At 54.3% G+C, this 19,226-nt stretch overlaps 1 protein-coding gene across 1 annotated transcript in view; it reads right to left on the bottom strand.

Annotated features, from left to right (window-relative positions):
• Positions 1-7,924, bottom strand: part of TIMP2 (TIMP metallopeptidase inhibitor 2) — a 55,564-nt gene extending 47,640 nt beyond the window's left edge. The window contains exon 1 of the mRNA XM_003786083.3: positions 7,511-7,924. Within this exon, the coding sequence (XP_003786131.1) occupies positions 7,511-7,640 (130 nt within the window). The 5' untranslated portion in view covers positions 7,641-7,924. The remainder of the gene's footprint in view (positions 1-7,510) is intronic.
• Positions 7,925-19,226: the final 11,302 nt, after the last annotated feature.

Genomic DNA, 19,226 nt, shown 5'->3' with positions numbered 1-19,226 from the left:
TACAGGGGCCTGCCACACGCCCGGCTATTTTTTGGTTGCAGCCATCATTGTTGTTTGGCGGGCCGGACTGGATTTGAACTCCCCAGCTCAAGTATATGTGGCTGGCGCCTTAGCCACTTGAGCCACAGGCGCTGAGCCCACACTTTTTTTTTAAGTGTGATATATAGATAGTAAAACTATTAAAGAAAAGGCAGGAAACTGTCACCATAAAAACCAGGTTAATAGCTACCTCTGAGGAAAAGGAGGGAGATGGGACCAGAGGGAAATACAGAGGTCTGGGGGAGGCAGCCATGTTCTGTCTTACGACTTGGGTGTCTGTTCAATAATCTTCTGTTAACATGCCCACTTTAGGCACTGTGCATTTTTAAAAATGCATTTTACATTTGACAATGTTTACATGTGACTGCATACAGACTGCACCTGAGCCCTTCCAAGTAATACGCTCTGAACAGTTCCCAGATCATGAACAAGTCTGTATCATTTAAAATCACTGTTTATTATTTTGCTTTCAGGATAGAGTTTAATTTATGTAACTCATCTCCAACACAGGGGAGAACTTCATGAACAAAGCTGGCCCCCAGGAGTTTCTCTGCCTTCCTTGGTGGCTGCATCCATGACCTGTAGTGACCAGTCCTGCTTGGGGCCACCTTACCCAGGGCCAGTCTCTACAAGTCAAATTGGGTCTGAATCAGCACCATTTTGTTAACACCACCTCATTTTAAAAATCCTCCCTTCCTGCTCTGCTATTTCCTAGCCCTGGAACCCTGAGCAAGGTACTTGGTTGATCTGTGGCTCAATCTGATCGTCTGTAAAATGGGGATAATAAGAGAGAAGGCAATGAGTTAATACCAGTTACAGTGCAGAATTACATTGCCAAGCTCTTAGCAGAAGCTGTCATCACTGCTGCTGCTGCTGTCAGGTTGTCATCATCGACCATCATCATCATCACCACAAAACTGTCCTGACTCATCTCCTCGCTCCCCATCTGCCTGTCACCCAATGTCTTCCCCTGGACAGGTCTCAGGAGGCCACAGAAACCTTCCCTGGGTCCCAGTGCTGTGCTAACAGGCCTTACTTCTCCATCAGGGCTCAAGGCTGGCCATGTTGCTGTTTCAGCGACCCTTTCCCCTTGTCCATTCCCCACCCCAGCCCTCAACCCCCAAGCCATCTCTGCCCCAGACTTATCTCGCTTGGGGGGGGCAGCAGAGAAGGGGGTGATAGACTCATCTCGCCTGGTGGGGGGCAGCAGAGAAGGTCTCTTTCTGAGGGAGAAAAGAAGGTGGCTCGACATTGCTCCAGCTCTGAGACTGGGTGACGTTCAGAACACAAAAGACTAGACATCTACAAAAAGGTCCCCTTTAAAGTGACAGTGACTAGCCTTCAGTGACACGCCCCTGGGAGAAGCCCCCCACACACACACTGCACAAACACGCTCACACACAACTGGACTGGCTTCAGGGCGTGGCCCCCAGGCCTACTTGCTGTTTCAGGCCAAAGCCTGGCTCAACCAGCCTTGCCAGGACGCCCAAAGCTTCACCAAGATCCTAATCTGACCTGACCATCCCAGGAGCAGCCAGCTTTGCAGGGCAGGGTCTCTGTGCCCCTGCTCTCTGGGCCACACATCCACTCAACATGGCCGTGGTCCTGGGGCCAGGACTCCAGGGAGCCAGGTGGGTGGGCCCTGGGAGGTCTTGGGATGGGGCTAGGATGCCAGAGATGCCCTGCCTGCAATGAGACGTCAATGCTGGTGACTACCCCTCGCCTGGGAAGCCTTCCCACACCCCTCTTTCCTCTCCTCCCTGCAATGTCAGGGCACCTCATCTGCTGCTCACGCTGTCCCCCCACCCGACACTCTGAGACATTCCCTATCTTCACACTTCCCATTCACATCCATGAGCAAAATATCCCCAAAACTTAGCCAGGCAGTCTCAGTATCATCAATTCTTTAAAAAGTATAAGCAAATACAACTCTCAATCCTATACTAACTATTCATAACATTTTCTTAGCCCCCAACTGCCTTGGTTCCCCATTTTTGAAGACAACCTCTCTGCTCACCCCAGCAGACATCGGGATCTCCTGGAGAGTCTCAGAAATCCCGGCACCCACCACCGAGCCCGAGGCAGCCAGCCTCAGCAGGAGAATTCAGGATGCTGCCATCTACCAAGTTCCGGGGGGACTTACCCTGGGCCCTTGGGATGGAATGTTGACTCCATGTGACAAGCCAAGCAAAGCAGTAACATTTGGTCCCAATCCCCTCTGCCCCAGGCCTCCCCTGTGGCCCACTCTGTACGCAGAACTCTGACCTGTGCTGCCGTAGTTGTCCCCTTACCTAGAACACCTGCACACACCTTCATCCTATCACCACTAAAGGATGCACTTAGCAAGGCCTGGGTGCATGTCCCCCACCTCTGTCCTCTAGTTTGGGGCTCTTCACACTCCCTAATCTTCATTTCTTTCTTTTTTGAGACAGGATCTTGCTCTGTCACCTGGGCTAGAGTACATTGGTGTCATCATAGCTCACAGCAACATCAAACTCTTGGGTTTAAGCCAGTGGTTCTCAACCTGTGGGTCACGACCCCTTTGTAACAATGAAAATACATACTACATATCAGATATTTACACTATGATTCATAACAGTAGCAAAATTATAGTTACAAAGTAGCAACAAAAATAATTTTATGGCTGGGGGTCACCGCATGAGGAACTGTATTAAAGGGTCGCGGCATTAGGAGGCATTAGGAAGGTTGAAAACCACTGGTTTAAGCAATCCTCCTGCCTCAGGCTCCCAAGTAGCTGGGACTACAGGTGCCCACCACCGTGCCTGACTAATTTTCCTATTTTTTAAGAAATGGGTCTTACTCTTGCTCTGGCTGGTCTCAAACTCCTGACCTCAAGAAATCCTCCACACTCAGCTTCCCAACGCTAGGATTATAGGTGTGAGCCACCACGCCCAGCCCTTAACTTGGATTTAACTCCACTTTCCCTCTTGAGAAAGACCATCCTGGCCACAAGAACACTGGGTCCTTGGCTTGCCAGGGTGTGTGCATGGGCAGAGGGAGTACTTAGGGCAGCCCTGGGGTCACCCCTTTCCACCTCTGCCACTCCTGCCTCCCACTGAGCCCCTCCCAGGCTGCTTCTTTCTGCTGCTGTTTTTTTCCACCTTCCCAGCTGCCTGGGATCCTCAAAGGACATCTCTTAGTTGTTTGGGGACCCAAGAGGCTCACCCCTACCTGTGCCCTTGAGCCCTGCATTGGTGATTGTATCTCAGCACCAGGATGGCTGCCCGACCCTCCCCATAAGCCTGGAAGTCCTCCATGTTCCATCCCACATGTGCCGAAATGTCACCAAAGGATCTAGACCTGGGGTATGCACTGGTGGGATGCACTTGACCAGACAGCAGGGAGGAGGGAGGCAGGGACCCAAGTCTGCCCATGGTGCCCAGACCCCAGGCAGGACTGTATGACTGACGTGGCACCACCAGAAGGTTCCCAGGCTGGTGCTGTCCCCAGCTCAGACAGGGAGGGCCATGTGGCATCGGGGAAGTTCCTTCCAGCACCCGTGACACCTCCAGGCCTCACACTTACCTCTCTCCTATTCCAGGCTCCCAACCCTGGGAGTTGCCACAACTCAGGTTCCAGGCGCTCCCCTGACAGATTCCGCCAGGGGCAGCATCCAAAAGAGCCAAAGAGCCCCCGTTTACCCACAGTCCTCTCCTCAGCCTACCACTGAGCTCTCTATCCTTAAATCCTGCAAATGCATTTCACATCGTCACCTGGCTACTTCTGAATTTTGGTTACTTAAAAAGTTTATGCAATGGCAATTATTTGCAAAACCACGTGAGTCTGATTTACTCTATACCAGTGGTTCTCAACCTGTGGGTTGCAACCCACAGGGAACTGTATTAAAGGGTTGCGGCATTAGGAAAGTTGGTTCTATACCATGCCCTGGCCGTCAGAGAGGGTCTGCAGGAGGCCTGCTCACCCTGACCACGCATTTTATCCTGACTTCTAGATATGCAATTTTCCCCTCCAGAGGGCAGGGACAACAGTCTTCTACCTTAACATTCCCCCAGTGCAGAGTCCGCGGTTCCATAACTGCTTGTTGAAACACAGACACGTTTAATAGCAAAATCAAGCTGTACAACACAGGCAACATGGATCAATCACACACTTCACAGGAGGTCACCAACAGCTGATTCAAAGAGCAGTGCCCAGCCCCCTGCGTTGCAGGCCTCACTTGGCCCACATCCCCGATGCTTTCCTTGAGCACATGTGTCATGAAGACAGAGACATTTTTGAGGGTGTGCTGCATGTCTTCTGGGTAGCCCCTCTCACCATGCCCTGTAGGAAGTGGGCCACCAGTGGTCTGGCCCTTCAGGCTTTGGCTGCAGACCCCTCTTGAGCCTCTGCTGGAGATCCTCAGAGGGTGTACAGAAAGCAATTTCTAGACAGGGGGCTCTTGAGAGAGAGGATATTGCAGAGGTCTTCCTGGGCATCGCCACCCGGACCAGGGAGGTGGTTTTATTCTCTGGATTTACCCTTGATCCCAGACATCAGCCAAAGCAGCCTGTGTCTGGCAAGTAGCTCAGCTGGCTTAGTGACTCCAGGCTCCAGCCATGGCACTGCCTGAATGGTGAGCCCAGCGCTGGTTTCCAGCCAGATCACCACAGCCGCACAGCCATGCGGGAGGCAGTGACGGCCTCCATTAGGCAGGAGGGAATCAGGCCAGCAGCACATCTGAACAGTACTATGACTGAGACACACCAGGCTTCCTGTTTGTCCTGGGGCCCTCCAGGAAGAAACCAGACTATCTCCTAGGATCCCTTTATCCTAAATGCCACAACCTTTCATTCTCAAACAAGTTTTCTTTGCCTGCTACAGCTCTGATCCCACTAGGTATGAGTGACCAGGGAGATGCCTCCTGAAACCCTTACCAGGGCAGACAGAAACCTCACTGTTTTCTGAGCCAGTCGCCTCCTGTAGACACCGAGCCATTTACCAGACCTGCACACAGCCACAGGCAGAAGGAGTCAGCACGCCACACAACCCTTTATTAACCCCCAGTGGACACACTGTTCCAAGACCCCAGGGCCAAGCCATGGTTCCACAAAGTCATTTGTGGAACTTTTAAAACTACAGAAGCTGAGGTCTAGGCTAAATCCCAGTATCTGCAGAGGGACCCAGAGCTGTGTCAACATAAGAGCCCTCCAAGCAATTCTGCTCTGAGCCAGAATGGGGAACCATTGCTGAGCGAGGCACAGACCCACACCACTTAAGACAATACAGCACTGGAGAATAGACAGAATATTGTCACTGTGGGGTTTATTCCATCCCTACCCTAGGGTAGCCTCTGCTGCTTATCTGGAGTCAGCCAAGCACAGAGGGGGTGACTGGGAACAAGAGAGGGCAGTCTGGGTGCACTGGAGTGCACTTCAAATCCATGGCCAGCCAGAACTCTCTGCTGATGTAATGAAGTTGCGGTCATACTGGGTAAGGGTGGGCCTCAAATCCAATGACTGGTGTCCCACAAGAGGGAAACCTGGACACAGAGGCACAGATTGTGGAGACAAAGGCAGAGACTGCAGACCCACTGACATGACAAGCCAAGAACACCAACGACATCTGGAGCCCCTGGGAGCTGGGGAGAGGCACAGAGTAGATTCTTCATGGCCTGCAGAAGGAACCAACTCTGCAGACACCCTGGTTTCAGACTTCTGCTCTCCTGGACTGTGCAAGAATAAATTCTTGTTGTTTTAAGCCACTGGTTTGTGGTGACTTGTAGCAGTTGCAGGACACTAACACACTGGGCTTTGCAGTACAACCCTGGCATCCCATTAGGCCTCTGAGCAGGGATGGGGTTAAAAGTTTTAGCTACAGAATGATTTTGATGCAATGATTTGGACACCCACACCAGAAAATCCAGGCAGAGGAGACCAACTCTTGAGGCAGGAGCCTGCAGGCATGCACCACAGCTGCTCGGCCCCTGCTGTGCCGGGTCCAAACCCAAGGCAGAAACAGAAGCGGCTGCCTGGAAATTCTCCCCATGGCGCTGAGGAGTATGGAGTGGTCCCAAGGCCCAGCTCCTTCCCATTCTGCTCCTATGAACCAGAGTCCTCCAAGCCTCAGTTTCCTGCTGAGTCCTGGCTTGATTCTGTGCCACACCCTCTGGTCAGCCAAGGAGCCTGTACTGGTCTAGCTTCTTGGGGGACACCCCAGATAAAGGCCTATCATAGCTTCCTTACTGAAGAAGCGTCCTCTCCTTTGCCCCCAAATCTTGCTGAGCACCAAAACCAAATTGTAGAAAAGGCCTTATTCCCCCTAATTGGGTTTTATGGAAACTACTCTGCAAGCAGGTACCATGCCCTCAACCCAGCTGGCCAGACCACATGGTCTCCACAGATAGGAGCAGCTGAACCCCCCCAAGCTGGCAGCTAAAAGAACTAATTGGGGTGAGGCAAGAAGTCATAGGAGGGGGCATCTCAAGGGCACTGTGGACAACCCTGGCTTCTGTCTAGGCAGGTGAGGGATGCCAGTCTTGCCACACCTGGCCTGGCACAGGGCACAGAGGCTGCCATATCCATATACGGAAAACCACTGTGGCCAGCACCAGTGCTGAGGAGGCCTGCAGGTGTCAGCCCTGGGTGGAAGCCTCCAGTTAGCTGTTCCCTTACATTTCTGCTGCGTCTGTGGATCAGAACAAACAACTGGGCCCCTCCTTCCTCCCTTACTATCACCCTGCCTTGGGGGAGAGGCATCCTGGCAGTAATGGATATCTAAGCAGCCACACAGTCCCACCTGCAAAGTCTCCAGTTTTTTCCAGTTCTTGCTGATGTCCTGAAAAAATAGCCACTGGCAGCAAACCCTCAGGGGTCCTGGTCCGTGCCCAGCCATTTGTGGGGCCTTCTGGGCAGGGCCCCAAGCAGGGAGCTAGCCCATGGGATGGCACTGGTTTTTCTCACATGCCCCTTAGAGCCAGTGGAACCTAACTCGGGTCAGGGGCGGGGGATGGGCTTCCATCCTACCCTAGCTTGATCTGTAAGTGCCCCAAATGGGGGTTCTGGGAGAAGCCCCAAGAGAGATGACCTTGCCACCAGACCCCAAGCCCAGAGAAGCCCAACTCCCACCTTACCTCACCTGTGAAAGTTTCTTCCCGGGGTCCCCAGTCCCCCAGCTCACCCCCACCCCACGTTGTGTCCCCTACTCTCCCCGCCCCCAGGACTGGCATCCCAGGGAGCTCTGCCTGCCAAAACCCAAGACGTTCCCTGGCTCCCTTTTCTGGGGCTGGAGCTGCAGCGGAATTTCGGTGGAATTTTGAGGTTGCAAAGCATCTCAGCAAAGAGAGGGAAAGAAGGGGAGAGAAGGGAGGGGAAAAATAAAGTAGAATTTGGGCGTCCGCTTGCAGGATTCTAGAAAGGGCTAAGGAGGGTGGCGGGCGGGCGGACGCCGGCGAAGGCTGGGGTCGCCAAGAGGCGAGGAAGGTGGCCCGCCGGCGCGGGGCGCCGCTTCTTACCTACATCTGCATTGCAAAACGCCTGTTGCGGGTGCACTGGGGAGCAGCTGCAGGCGTCGGTCGGGCGAAGCAGCGTCCCCAGTAGCAGGAGGCCGAGCGCCAGCCGCAGGCTGCGGGCCGCGGCGCCCATGGTGGGCTGGGGAGTCGGCGGGGCGGGCGGCGCCTGGGGCCGGGCGCTCCTCTGCGCGGGCTGCGGACGGGTTGCGGGGCGGGCTGTGCGCTCGGCCCCGGGCGCCGGGCCGGGGGCTCGGCGGGCCTCCGCGGCGCGCCCTCCTCACCTGACCCACTCGCCGCGCGAACTTTCAGGGCTCTTTGTCTCGGGGGCGGCGAGAGAGCGGCGGGGGCGCGGCCACCGGGCAGAGGAAGAAGGGTGGAGACGGCGAGCGTGCCGTAGCCCTGCTCGGCTCCGCGGTTCCTCCCGGGGACGCGTTGGCTACGGGCGCGGGCCGCGCCGCCTTTTTATTGCGCTCGGCTCCGCCCCCGGTGGCGGGCGGCCAATGCGGGCTCCGGGCGCTCCCGGCGGCCCCCAGCCCGCGCCGCCCGCGCCTGGCCGCCGTTCCCGGCCCGGCTTTTGTTGCACCCGGCCGGGCCCGGCCCCACCAGCCACGCAGGACCAGGACCAGCGCCGCACACCTGGCCTCTGCGGGCCCCGTGCCCTCCTCGGGGCGGCTTGCGCGCGGGGACCCGCGCCTAGCCCTGCTTCTCGAGCTTGGCTCTCAAGGGGCACACTGCTTACTCCTCTGTCACCACTACCTTCCTGAGAGTCTAGTCTCTGGTTGGGCGATGGCCCCTTTGGATCAGGCGCCATTCCCTGTGTCCCCCCCCCCCACGCCCCCTGTGGACGGGTGTCCTGGGGAAACTCACCGAAGACCCCCTTTTCAAAGGGAGGCGGTAACGTTTTAAGTACCCTGGCCAGTTTGGGGGGACTGTGAGGAGGGTGTGGTTACTGTGAACAAAGCAGGATTTTATATAAACTGGCCATATTTTTGATCAGCCAACAAGAGATTGGGGACCCAAGAGCCAGTGGCGCACTAGGCTAGCCCGGGTCCTCTCGAAGTGCCCTTCCTTAGCCAGCACATGTGGGAGCTGAAGGGCTTTCCCCCAGTTTTGTGTTTCAGGAAAGGCCAAGTAACATAAAGGTGTGGTGTGTGAAGCTGGTAAATTGGTGAGAACGGGGCTGTGTGTCAGGGAACCTGCCCGCGCGCTTCCGCCCCCTTCCTCCCTTGCACCCCAAGCCCCACATTTCCGCCTGGCTGTCACACACAAAGCATAGCTCTTGCCCTCACCCGGTTTGCAATCTAGCTAGGGAACGTACACGGAGGAAAATGACACAACTGAAGAACAACTGGCTCAGGCAGGAGCATCACTTGAGGCCCAGAGTTGGAGATCAGCGTGAGTGAGACCCGGTTTCCACAAAAAGACAGAAAAATTAGCTGGCTGCTGTGTGACATGCCTGTAGTCCCAGCTACCCGGGAGGCTGAGACTGGAGCCCAGGAGTTGGAGGCTGCAGCACTCTAGCCCGAGCGGCAGACCAAGACTCTGCCTTCAAAAAAAAAAAGAAAGAAAAAATAAGAAAATAAGAATAACTGCCTGTGTAGTGCCAACTTGAGGTATGAAGCTTTGGAAAATACTGAAAGAATGGAAAAATGGCTTCTCTGTGTTTATATGTGCTTTGAAACAGGCAATGTGGAGAAAAGTTCTGTGGGCAGAGTAGGATATTTTTAGCACCCTGACAAACCAAAAGTTACCTTTTCAGGTTTTGTTAATGTAAAATAGTTGTGTCATTCCTAAAATGATGTTTGATGCTAATTTTTTAAAATACGATTGATTCAGAAAATTATGTGTCAGCTGCGTGTTTTTCTTATCTCAAGTGGAACAAAATGCCGTTGAACTTTGCAGAGTCCAGAATCAACTGGCCAGTTGATAAGAGAAGCAGGTGACTTGGGGGCTCTCAGTCTTTAGGGCAAGATCTACACATAAGTGATCAAATATTGGTTATGATGATAAATACCCCAGGGATGGTATCATGGCCTCACAAAAGAGACTGCGTGGGGGGCGTGCGATGAGAGGGGTCTGGGCTCCAGCTGGGGGGGACAATCCCACAGCCCAGCCCTGTGTCAACCCCACCAGCATACAAGCAAGCTGGAATTTCCCTTAGGAAAAGTTTTTTCTTTTGAGACAGAGTGTCACTTTGTCACCCTCAGTAGAGTGCAATGGCATCATAGCTCACAGCAACCTTAAACTCTTGGGCTCAAGTGATTCTCTTGCCTCAGCCTCCTGAGTAGCTGGTACTATAGGCACCTGCCAAAATGCCAGGCTAGTTTTTAGAGACAAGGTCTTGCTCTTGCTCAGGCTGGTCTAGAACTTATGAGCTCAAGAGATCCACCCACGGCCTCCCAGAGTGCTGGGATTATAGGTGTGAGCCACTGCACCTGGCTGGGAAAAGTTTTGAGAACCTCTGGACCACACTTTTCCCACCAGGGGGCACCCCATTTTTCTGCTCCCTCAACTGTTATCTCTTCAAACAGGTATCCACACCAGAAATTTCCCATTTCTCTGGCCCATACTCCCTCCCTCCTTCCTCCGCCCTCCCACCCCTCCTTCCTCTGTCCATCAGGAAATACTTTTCTGAGCATCTGCTGTGGACCAGGCACTGTCCTAGAAGCTGGGAGCTCAGAGTCTGCAGAACAGGAAGAAGTTCCTGGGTCAGCAGGTACAAAGCCCTCAGGCCCTGAGCCTGGACTCAGTGGAGGTTGGGGTGAGGCTGAGGAGCCTGAGGAAAGAGGATGGAGATAGAGGAGGCCACAGGGAAGACATACATTTCCTGTGAGTGTGGTCGGGAGCCTCTGGAGCAGAGAGGAGCAAAATCAGACACATTTCCTGAAATGGTCAGGCTGGGGGCAGTGGGGGTGGCAAGGGACAAGGAGGCGCTGACCCAGAGATGCAACAGGTGGCTTTGCTAGCCTCACCAGCCACAAAAATGTGACTAACCCCCACTCCCACCACTTTTTGAGTGCTATGAACAGCTCACTGACCGCTGCAAAGTCAGGTGGGGAGGTGGCTATTATCAGGAGGCATCTAAGGTCTAACAGATCAAATGACTGCCCCACAGGCACCGCAGGGGATAGGAGAGACATACCCAGGCCCCCCTCCCAGTTCAGAGCCCCCAGTGCACCTCCTGGCCATCTTCCTACTGCCCAGGGCCCAGAGTCTCAGCTCCTGGGCCAGGTTCTGTCTCGCTGACCAGCCTCTCACATCTCTTACAGTTAGGACCATCCCATCTCAAAGCCAAGGAAGCCAAGGCCTGGGACCAGGACTCTCTGCCGGAGGCAGGGAGTAGATTTGAACCTGGCTGCCAGCAATACTAGCCCCTCCTTCTGCTCCAGGGACAGGAGGGCTGAACAATGCAGCAGTGACATGGGGAAAGAGCTACCACCTCTGTAGGAGAGGGGAAGGGTCAGGACGCCCCAGGCCCAAGGCAAGATTGGGAATGAGAAAAGCAGACCCCAGCCTAGAAGCACCTCCATCGCCTTCACTCCTAACAAGCCTCCTCTTACTCCTGCCTTGATGTTGGTGTCAGGGTAACTAACAGGGGAGCCACAGAGGAGTCCTGAGCTGGCTACAACGTGCTGGCCTGTGGTTTGTACCTGCTCCCGGGCAGAGGCTCTCTGGATTCTCAGGACAGACAGGAGGGAGCAGCTCCTGCTAGGCTGGCACTGGGGAGGCGCTGGGGGAGGGGCTCCCAGAGCCTTCAGTCCACACTCCTGGGGCACCGCTCCCCACAACACTTCCCTTGTACTCCCACCCCCTCAAGGAGACTCTCCCAGGGTGGAGTGCAGCAGAGCTGTCAGACCGCCCGCCCACGCCCAAGCACACCCAGCAGACACGTCCGGGGCTGGACTGGTAAACACTGTCCAGGGCATGAGGTGTCATGCCCCTCCCTCCCGCTGTGCTCAGGTAAGCTGGGGGCAGGAGGACCTCGCTTAGGATGCACCACAAGAGAGGCACCTCTTCTTGGTAGATTCCCTCCCGGTCTGGATGAGATCCAGCCCCCTGAGCTTACAGCTTTTCTCCTAGGAGACAGCTTGAGTGGAGCCAGAGCCCCCACACTCTTCCTGGCAGGTTGCCGAGAGCCAGATGGTATCTTTGGGAGATGGGCATCAGCACCGGTCCCACACACATGGGAAGTGGGACCCCAGGCCTGTTGGCCAGAGCTCCGGCAGCAGTGAGACTGTTCTGGGCAGGTCTAGGGGGAGCCGATTGCTGTGGAGGACGCTGGGCCATGTGTCCATGTGTCTGGCTGTCTGGAGGGTTTCTGCAGCAGTGTGAATGCAGCTCTGAGGGGAGTGGGCAGCCCATTGGCCCTCTGAGGGCTTTCCCTACCCCACTGGGCACCGGACTCTTGGCCAGAATAAGTGAGTGGTACCACTCAGCCCAGGTGTCTATCCCCAACCTCCCTTAGTGGGGGTGTTCACCACAGGAGATAAGAAGGTGTTAGGAATGGCCAGAGTCCTGGGAGGGTGTGGTGGGACAGGATGGAGTTTACTGAAGCAATGTGTTCAGTGGTGGAGGTTCCAAAGGGCATTTTGACATGAATTTTATCATTAATACTCTTCAGCTGGGGCCAGGCTTCTCAACCTTGGCATGGTTAGCACTGGGCCATGTCACTCTTTGTGGCGAGGATGTCCTAGGCACTGTAGGGTGCAGGCCAGTGTCCCTGGCTGTGACCTGCTAGGTGCCAGTAGCATCTCCAAACATGCAAGTGTGACAAGCAAAAATGTTACCCTGGTTGAGAATAATTAAAGAAATCAGTACAAAATTTTGGTCCTAGTTACAGAGACACAGGAACAAGGTTTCAGCTTGTAGAGCAGAGGACAGCGCATGAGGGAGGGCCAATGTGTTTGTAACCCAGAGAACCAGCGGGAATCTCACACCGTACTGTGACACTGGCTGTCAGGAGACAGAGGGAAGGCAAAGGACACAAGAAGATTCTTTTTGCAAAGTGTCTGTGATGAAATAGCATGTATATTTTACATGTGAAGTTAAATACATGGGTGGTCTAGACAGCTATAGACAAGGGTGTCCCTGGGGATGCCAGTGGCGTGTGATGGGGTGGTGAGAACTTAGGTGAAGGATGAACATCTTCTGTCTCTCCTCTCTGTGCCAGAAACACAATGGCCAGCTAAGTGTTTGATTCTAAAATGGACAGTCCTGGGGTTAGAAAAGCATGTATTTCCCTGCACTTTCTGTATAATGCTTTTTTTTTTTTTGAGGCAAAGTCTCACTATGTTGCCCTCAGTAGAGTGTTGTGGCGTCACAGTTCACAGCAACCTCAAACTCTTGGGCTTAAGCGATTCTCTTGCCTCAGCCTCCCAAGTAGCTGGGATTACAGGCTCCCACCACAATGCCTGGCCATTTTTTTTGTTGTTGTAGTTGTCATTATTGTTTAGCAGGCCCAGGCTGGGTTCGACCCCGCCAGCCCCGGTGTATGTGGTGGGTTCCCTAATCACTAAGCTGTAGACACGGAGCGTCTATAATGCTGTTAATGCCTCTACATCCGCAGCCATCAGGGCTTACTTTCAAATGATCCCACGTCATCACCTAGTGACCCTTGCCTCTTACCTCTCTCCAGTTTTTCTTTTGCCAAGTCCATGGCCACCTCACAGGGCATCTCTAGATACCCTTCCTCTGCTTCCCAGGCAAAGACCAGGGCACCCCCACCAATAAACCTGCCTGGATTCTAGCCTCTGCACCCCCTTAACTGAGTGGGGCACAACCTTCACAGCCTGGGACAGCCCCCTCAGGCCCCCTGTTGCTGTGATCCTGTTTCTAGTGACTCCAGAAGGAAAGGAGGCAAGAGGGGCAGAGAAGTTGTCCTGGATGGGCAGGAAGCCTGTAATACCACGGGGCTCTAAGAGATTGCCACATCTATCTGGAATAGCTGTCCCAGACAGAAAGCACCTGAACACTTCCTCCAGGGAGGGGGCCAAATACAGCATGGGTTTCACTCCCTGGCCTGGAAGCCTCTAGGGATACTGTTGTACAGGGACTCTGAAATGGCAGTGCCCCTCATCCCTGAGGCCAGGTTTCACCTCCTCTCTGACTCAGAAGGTCTCCATTCCACCAGGCCCTCAGCCCTCCCTCCAGGAGTGAGGGGAGCTTGGGGAACGAGGCTTCTGTGATCAAGGATTGCCCAGAATCTGCACCCCTGAGCCCAGCCCAACACCTCCCTAACCCCCTCCCTGCCCGGCTGCCCCCTATGCCCCATGGTCTGACTCCCTTGGGTCTTCTGCAGATACTTCCTGGAAAGAACTGGAAATATTAGGGGGTGCTGTCAGAGGGTCTCTCTCTGGCCCGTGTTTCCGCATGCCCAGGCCATTTCCTCTTGGCCTTGGGCATGTGGTCATGTGTTTCATTTCATGGGTCGGGTGGAGACCAGGGCCAGGGAGCAGAGATGAGAACCCTGGACCTTCTCCAGGAAGCAGCCTGGGCTGGCATTCTGGGGACAGGGCCGGCCGCAGGGGAGGGGCGGACACCTCAGGAACTGGCCTCCCAGCTCAGCAGGGTTTGTCCAGGCTGACTTTTCCTGGTTTCAGGTTCCCTTGACTGGAAACCTGGCCCAGGGAGGCTCGGGTTTCCTGCCCGCCACCTTCCTCCTCTTCCTTTGGTGTTGGAGAGTAACGACCCACGGCCATGATGTCATCACCCCGTCCAAACAGAAGGGAGGCTGGCTTGGCAGAGCTGGTGGAGTCCCTGCTGAGTGCAGCAGTAAATTTCATTTCAGGGCTATGATTAGGTCTGTGCCCAAGCATTTCCTCTCTCTCTCCCTTTCCCTCTCCCCAGTCTTATTTTTCTTTTCCTCTCCCTCCCCCCTCCTCCCCCAGGGGCTTCAGGTTCTCAGTGACGTCACCTCTGTGGCCAGCAGCACCCTTGGTCTTGGCCAGATGCTTATCACCCTCAGAGTCAAACCCAACCGCCCTCCCTCTGGAACCAGCTTCAGGGGCTCTGGAATGGGTCCAAGTCCCTGACCAGAGGGGTATAGGGTGGGAGTGTGGGTGCAGAATTTCAAAGGCCCTTACTCAGCCCCCAGCAGGGTGCCAGGCAGCAGAAGGAGCAGGTTTGGGTGGCTCTGGACTCCAGCAACAAGAGCAGAGGAGATGGAGGGAGGAAGGGGGTGATGGAGCTGGGAAGGGGTCTAGGGGAGCTGGGCTTCAGCAACCATGATGCGCCAGGTCACCACCCCCATCTCTAGCTGGTTCTGAAGATTTTGTGGGCCTGCTGACCACCCCTCCCTGGAGCTCCACAGCCAGGACAGCGGCTCTTCTGCATGGGAGGGGGATTCTGAGAACAGTCACGCACACATGTCGCGGTGCCTCTCATCTCCCTGCACAGCTGGTCACCTGGCTCTGTCCTGGTGTTCCCTGGTCCAGGAACCAGGTCGACAGCTACTCACCACTCAGGGTCCCCTGCTTCCCTGGCTCTCAAATTGTCACCTGACCACAGAGCCTATTACCATGGAGGTCTGGACAGGTGACATCCCCCAGCATGCCTCCTACAGGGGTGAAGGAGGCTCTGGGTTCCCATCACTGCTCCCTGTCCTGGAGGACTGCAGCTCTGCCCCTTGGGGAGGGAGCTGGATGTGGCCTGGTTGCTGACAGGTAGCCCCTGGCAGACACCCACTGCTCTAGACTCCGGCACTCCTTCCGCCTGGGCCTGGATGTGGCTTCACACCCCTGGTCACCATGCTCTGGCCAACAGAAGGTGTTGCATGGGTTATTTTGGTCCCAGGGAGGTGCCCGTGTCCCAGCCTGTCACCTGCTTCTCTCGGCCCCCTGGTATGTTATCTCACAGGCCTCTTGTTCTCACGGCTGTCTACCCCATTGACTGTGGACTTCTTAAGGTTACAGACTGTTCCTTCTTCCATTCCTTTCTTTTATTCTTTCATACAAGTATTTATTTGGCATTGGCCACAGGACAGAGCTGTGAGGGAGCTGGGGACATGGATGCAGCAAAAGTGGCCTCTCCCCGACAGCACAGACCACACTGTAGTGGGAAAGACAGATAAAGAAGCAACTGCAAAGAGCACGCTGGGTGTGATGACGGTGGTGCCCAGGGCAGTGGACACCCAGTGCCGGCCGGGTGGGTGGCCCAGAAGGCTGCCTGTGAGAAAGGGTATCTCCAGTGGGACCTGGACTTTGAGTCAGAGCCATCCCGATGGGGACGACTCTGTTCCAGATGGAAGGGCCAGTGCTTGAAGGCCACAGGCAGGAGGATACCTGAGGCTCCCCAGCAGTCAGGCTGGCCGAGCGCAGGGCTGGGAGGGGGCAGGGACTGGGCTGTCAGCGTGGCGGGGCTGAAGGTGAGTGGAGGCGACGGAGGCAGCAGCAGCTGTTGGTGGTGACTCACTGCTGAGCAGGATGATTGGAAACACATGTTCCCGCCAAGAGGCACATTTATTACTCAGAGCTAAGGGCTCTTGGATGGCTCGGATGTCAACAGGGAGAGGGGTGGGGAGGGAGAGTGGTCAGCGGGGCCGTGGGACAGGCGCCGGGTTCTTACTTATGGTGCTCTCTGACTCTGCGCATTAGCGCAGGCCGTAGTGGGATCACTTCTTATGTCTGGCTGTGTTCCTACCTGCTACTTAAAAAAAACTGATGAAAAATATGAAAAACATATTTATAAGGAGAGAGGACAGTGTGAGGCTCACTCACACACTGATACCCAGTTTCAAAAATTATCAACTCAGGCAATACTGTTCCATCAACAGCCCTCCAGTGGGTCGTTGAAGCACATCCCAGACACGGTAGTTTGTGTGCAGGTATTGGAAGAATTTGTTTTTTAGACAAATTTGTCTTTTGTCTCACTTTCCAAGAGCCTGTAAGTTCCCTAGGGTGGGTGAGTGGAAACGCTGCAAATAGCACTGTCACCACCTCTGGTCTGGAGAGTGCCTGCTGCATGCCACTCCAATATGTTACCTGCTTCCGTTCTCCCCTATCATGCGGTAAGGAAGGACAGTGTGATGCAGCAATGAACTTGGGCTTGAGAATCAGATGAACACGGCTGTGGACTCTCTCAGTCTGTCTTTATTTGAAAGATGGCACCCTGCTAGTTCCTAACTGGGTGCTCACAGGACAGCACCCAGCACACGGCAAGTCCTCATGATGTTGGCTATGAAGGGGCAAGAAACCAAAGCTGGTGGCACATCTGGGAATCCAGGGTTCAAAGCCAAACCCTCAGGTTCCAAACCCTGTGCCCTTCTCCCACCAGCAGGTATGCCCTAGGAGGACACTTCATTAGAGTCCACTGGGCCACCACTGACCAATGACGCTTGGATGTGGGCTGAAAGGTCTATCTGCCATGGACCCAGCCCCTTGGACTCTGGATTCAGGGGAGGCATCCATCCCTGGAGCGGTGCTCTCCTCAGGACCTCACAGCCTTGGGGAGCCAGCGGCAGTGGAGGGGAGAGGAAAGAGAAGAGGGTGATGGACCTGGGGACAGGTCCCGTCAGTGTGACCTAGTTCAGGTCTTTGAGAGTATGGTATAGGCACCCAGACAAGGCAGTTAGCCAAAGTGGGCTTTTTCTCTTTTTTAGAGGATACAGGGAATGTCATGTAACTGACAAGCAAATAGTACATTGTCCTTGGGGCCACTTTCACCTTCTTACTCCTCAAACCCCCCCGCCCCCCGCGTGGCTCATCTCTGCCTCTGTTCTCCTCGCCGTGCTCTCTGCATTTCCACAGCCCGGTGTGACTGTTCTGTCCCCAGCTCTTCCAACCTTTTAGTTCAAACATGACATCTAATTTATTCCTCTCTAGGGTCACATTCTTGTGAGTGAAGATCTGACCAGGCCAGCCTGGGCCAGGTGATTACACCTGCCTCCATGGCTCTGGCCACTGGCACCAGCTGGGTAGTTTGGGCCCAGGAGTCTGAAGGAAGGGCTGGGAAGGATGGGAGTGGAAACAGACCCCTCTCTGGAGGGAGGACAGTGAGTGACCCTGTAGAAAGACTCACAGGGGTGGCTGCAGTTGAGCCTTTGGAACCGTTCAGCCGTGGGAGAAGACAGTTGGGGTGTGGGCCTCCAGAGGGTCTGTCACAGCCCTGCATGATAACCCCGTGCCCATCAGTTTGAGAGGGGTTTGTCTGACAGAGGGTCCCATTGAACCCCACCACCAGGCCCGTGGTCTCACTGGCCTTGATGGGGTAGGGAAGAACCCTATTTAAGGCAGGTGAGTTCAGAGTCTGGCCTTGCTCTGGGCAGCTGTGGAGGCAGGAGCCGTTCCAGGCTTGGACGTTGACTGGAAGACCTGTCCACGGCAGCCACTCTCATGTCTGCTGCCAAAGAAAATATTTTTTGCAGGTTCAGTGTGAGCTGAGAATGAAAATTCAACTCTCAGCAGGATGAGTTGGGCAGGGCAGGGAGGGAGGCTTGGCCTTCTCCAAGAGTCCGGAAGACTCTTGGGGACTGCAGTATTCCAGCAACACCTGGGACCACAGTTCTTGGTCGCTGAGACAGGCAGGTGAACAAGGCAGCCGAGGGTGGGAAAGGCCTGGGCCCTGGCAGAAGATGGAGGTATTAGGAAAGCGTGTGCTCTAAAAAGCCAAAGGAGGCATCTCAGGCTGAGCCCCAGTGCTCCCCAAGAGGCATGGGCTAGAAGTGACTTCTTGAGGGAGGTGGCAGCAGCTCCAGCTAAAAATAAATAGGACAACAACGAATGCTGTTGTTGCAGAGTGCACACCGGGCTGAGAGAGTTCAGATAAACGGAAATCAATTCAACCATGATCATGCAGAGACGATTCCTGTTAATACTTTGGCACATTCTTTTTATTTGTACAGAACTACACATGTTTTTTCATATATATGAAGACATACATAGCAAGGGATATTATATGTACTAATCTGTAGCTTTTTTAAAAACCCATGAAGTTTTCACAAACATCTTTCCGTGTCATTAAACATTGCCCTGTAATGCCACTTATAACATCTGGCTCTCCCTGGAGGCAGAATGGGTTTGCCAATGGCAGCTCCCAGCTTGTGGCCCTTACAGCTCCTAGAGCAAGCAGGTGTCCTTAGCCGTTGCCATGGAAAGTACCTGAGGAAGGCTCTGATTGGCCAGGCTTGGATCCTGTGCCCGTTTTTGAGCCAATCCTGTGGCCAGCAGGATTGAGGACTTTGATTGGCTGGGTGTGAGCCACATGCCCACCCTGTAGCCAGAAGGCAGAGGAAGAGGCAGAAGAAGGCAAAAAAGCACAGTTTCCCCCCAGACTGCATGATAACAGGGGCTCTGTAAATACCAGTGGGAGGAGTCCCCAGCCTTGTATTGTGTCTAAGACTTAAAACCATCAGACCCAGTATCTTCTCCTGAAAAATCTTATAATTTGCAAAATAAAAAAAAAAAAACCCAAAATATGAAAAACCAATGAAAAAGGGGTTAGATTTCAAACATGTAATAAATAGGAGGACTTTGCTGCAGGGCAGACCTAGCTTTAAGTCCCATTTCTACCATGACCTTGGCCAATCTCTTTACTTCTCTAGACTTGAGCTTCCTTATGCACAAAGTGGAATAATAATACCTGTCTTAGGGTGTGGTAAGAATTCCATCTGTTGGCTCCGAACCTGTAGCACAGTGGTTACAGTGCCAGCCACATACACCAAGGCTAGCAGGTTCAAACCCAGCCCTGGCCAACTAAACAACAATGACAACTGCAACAACGACAA

Source organism: Otolemur garnettii, unplaced genomic scaffold, assembly GCF_000181295.1.
Source record: "Otolemur garnettii isolate 467f Iridium unplaced genomic scaffold, OtoGar3 scaffold00018, whole genome shotgun sequence".
In the NCBI taxonomy this organism is placed as follows: Eukaryota; Metazoa; Chordata; class Mammalia; order Primates; family Galagidae; genus Otolemur; species Otolemur garnettii.
Note: the sequence above shows the minus strand (reverse complement) of the source record. Positions and strands in the feature narration are given on the sequence as shown.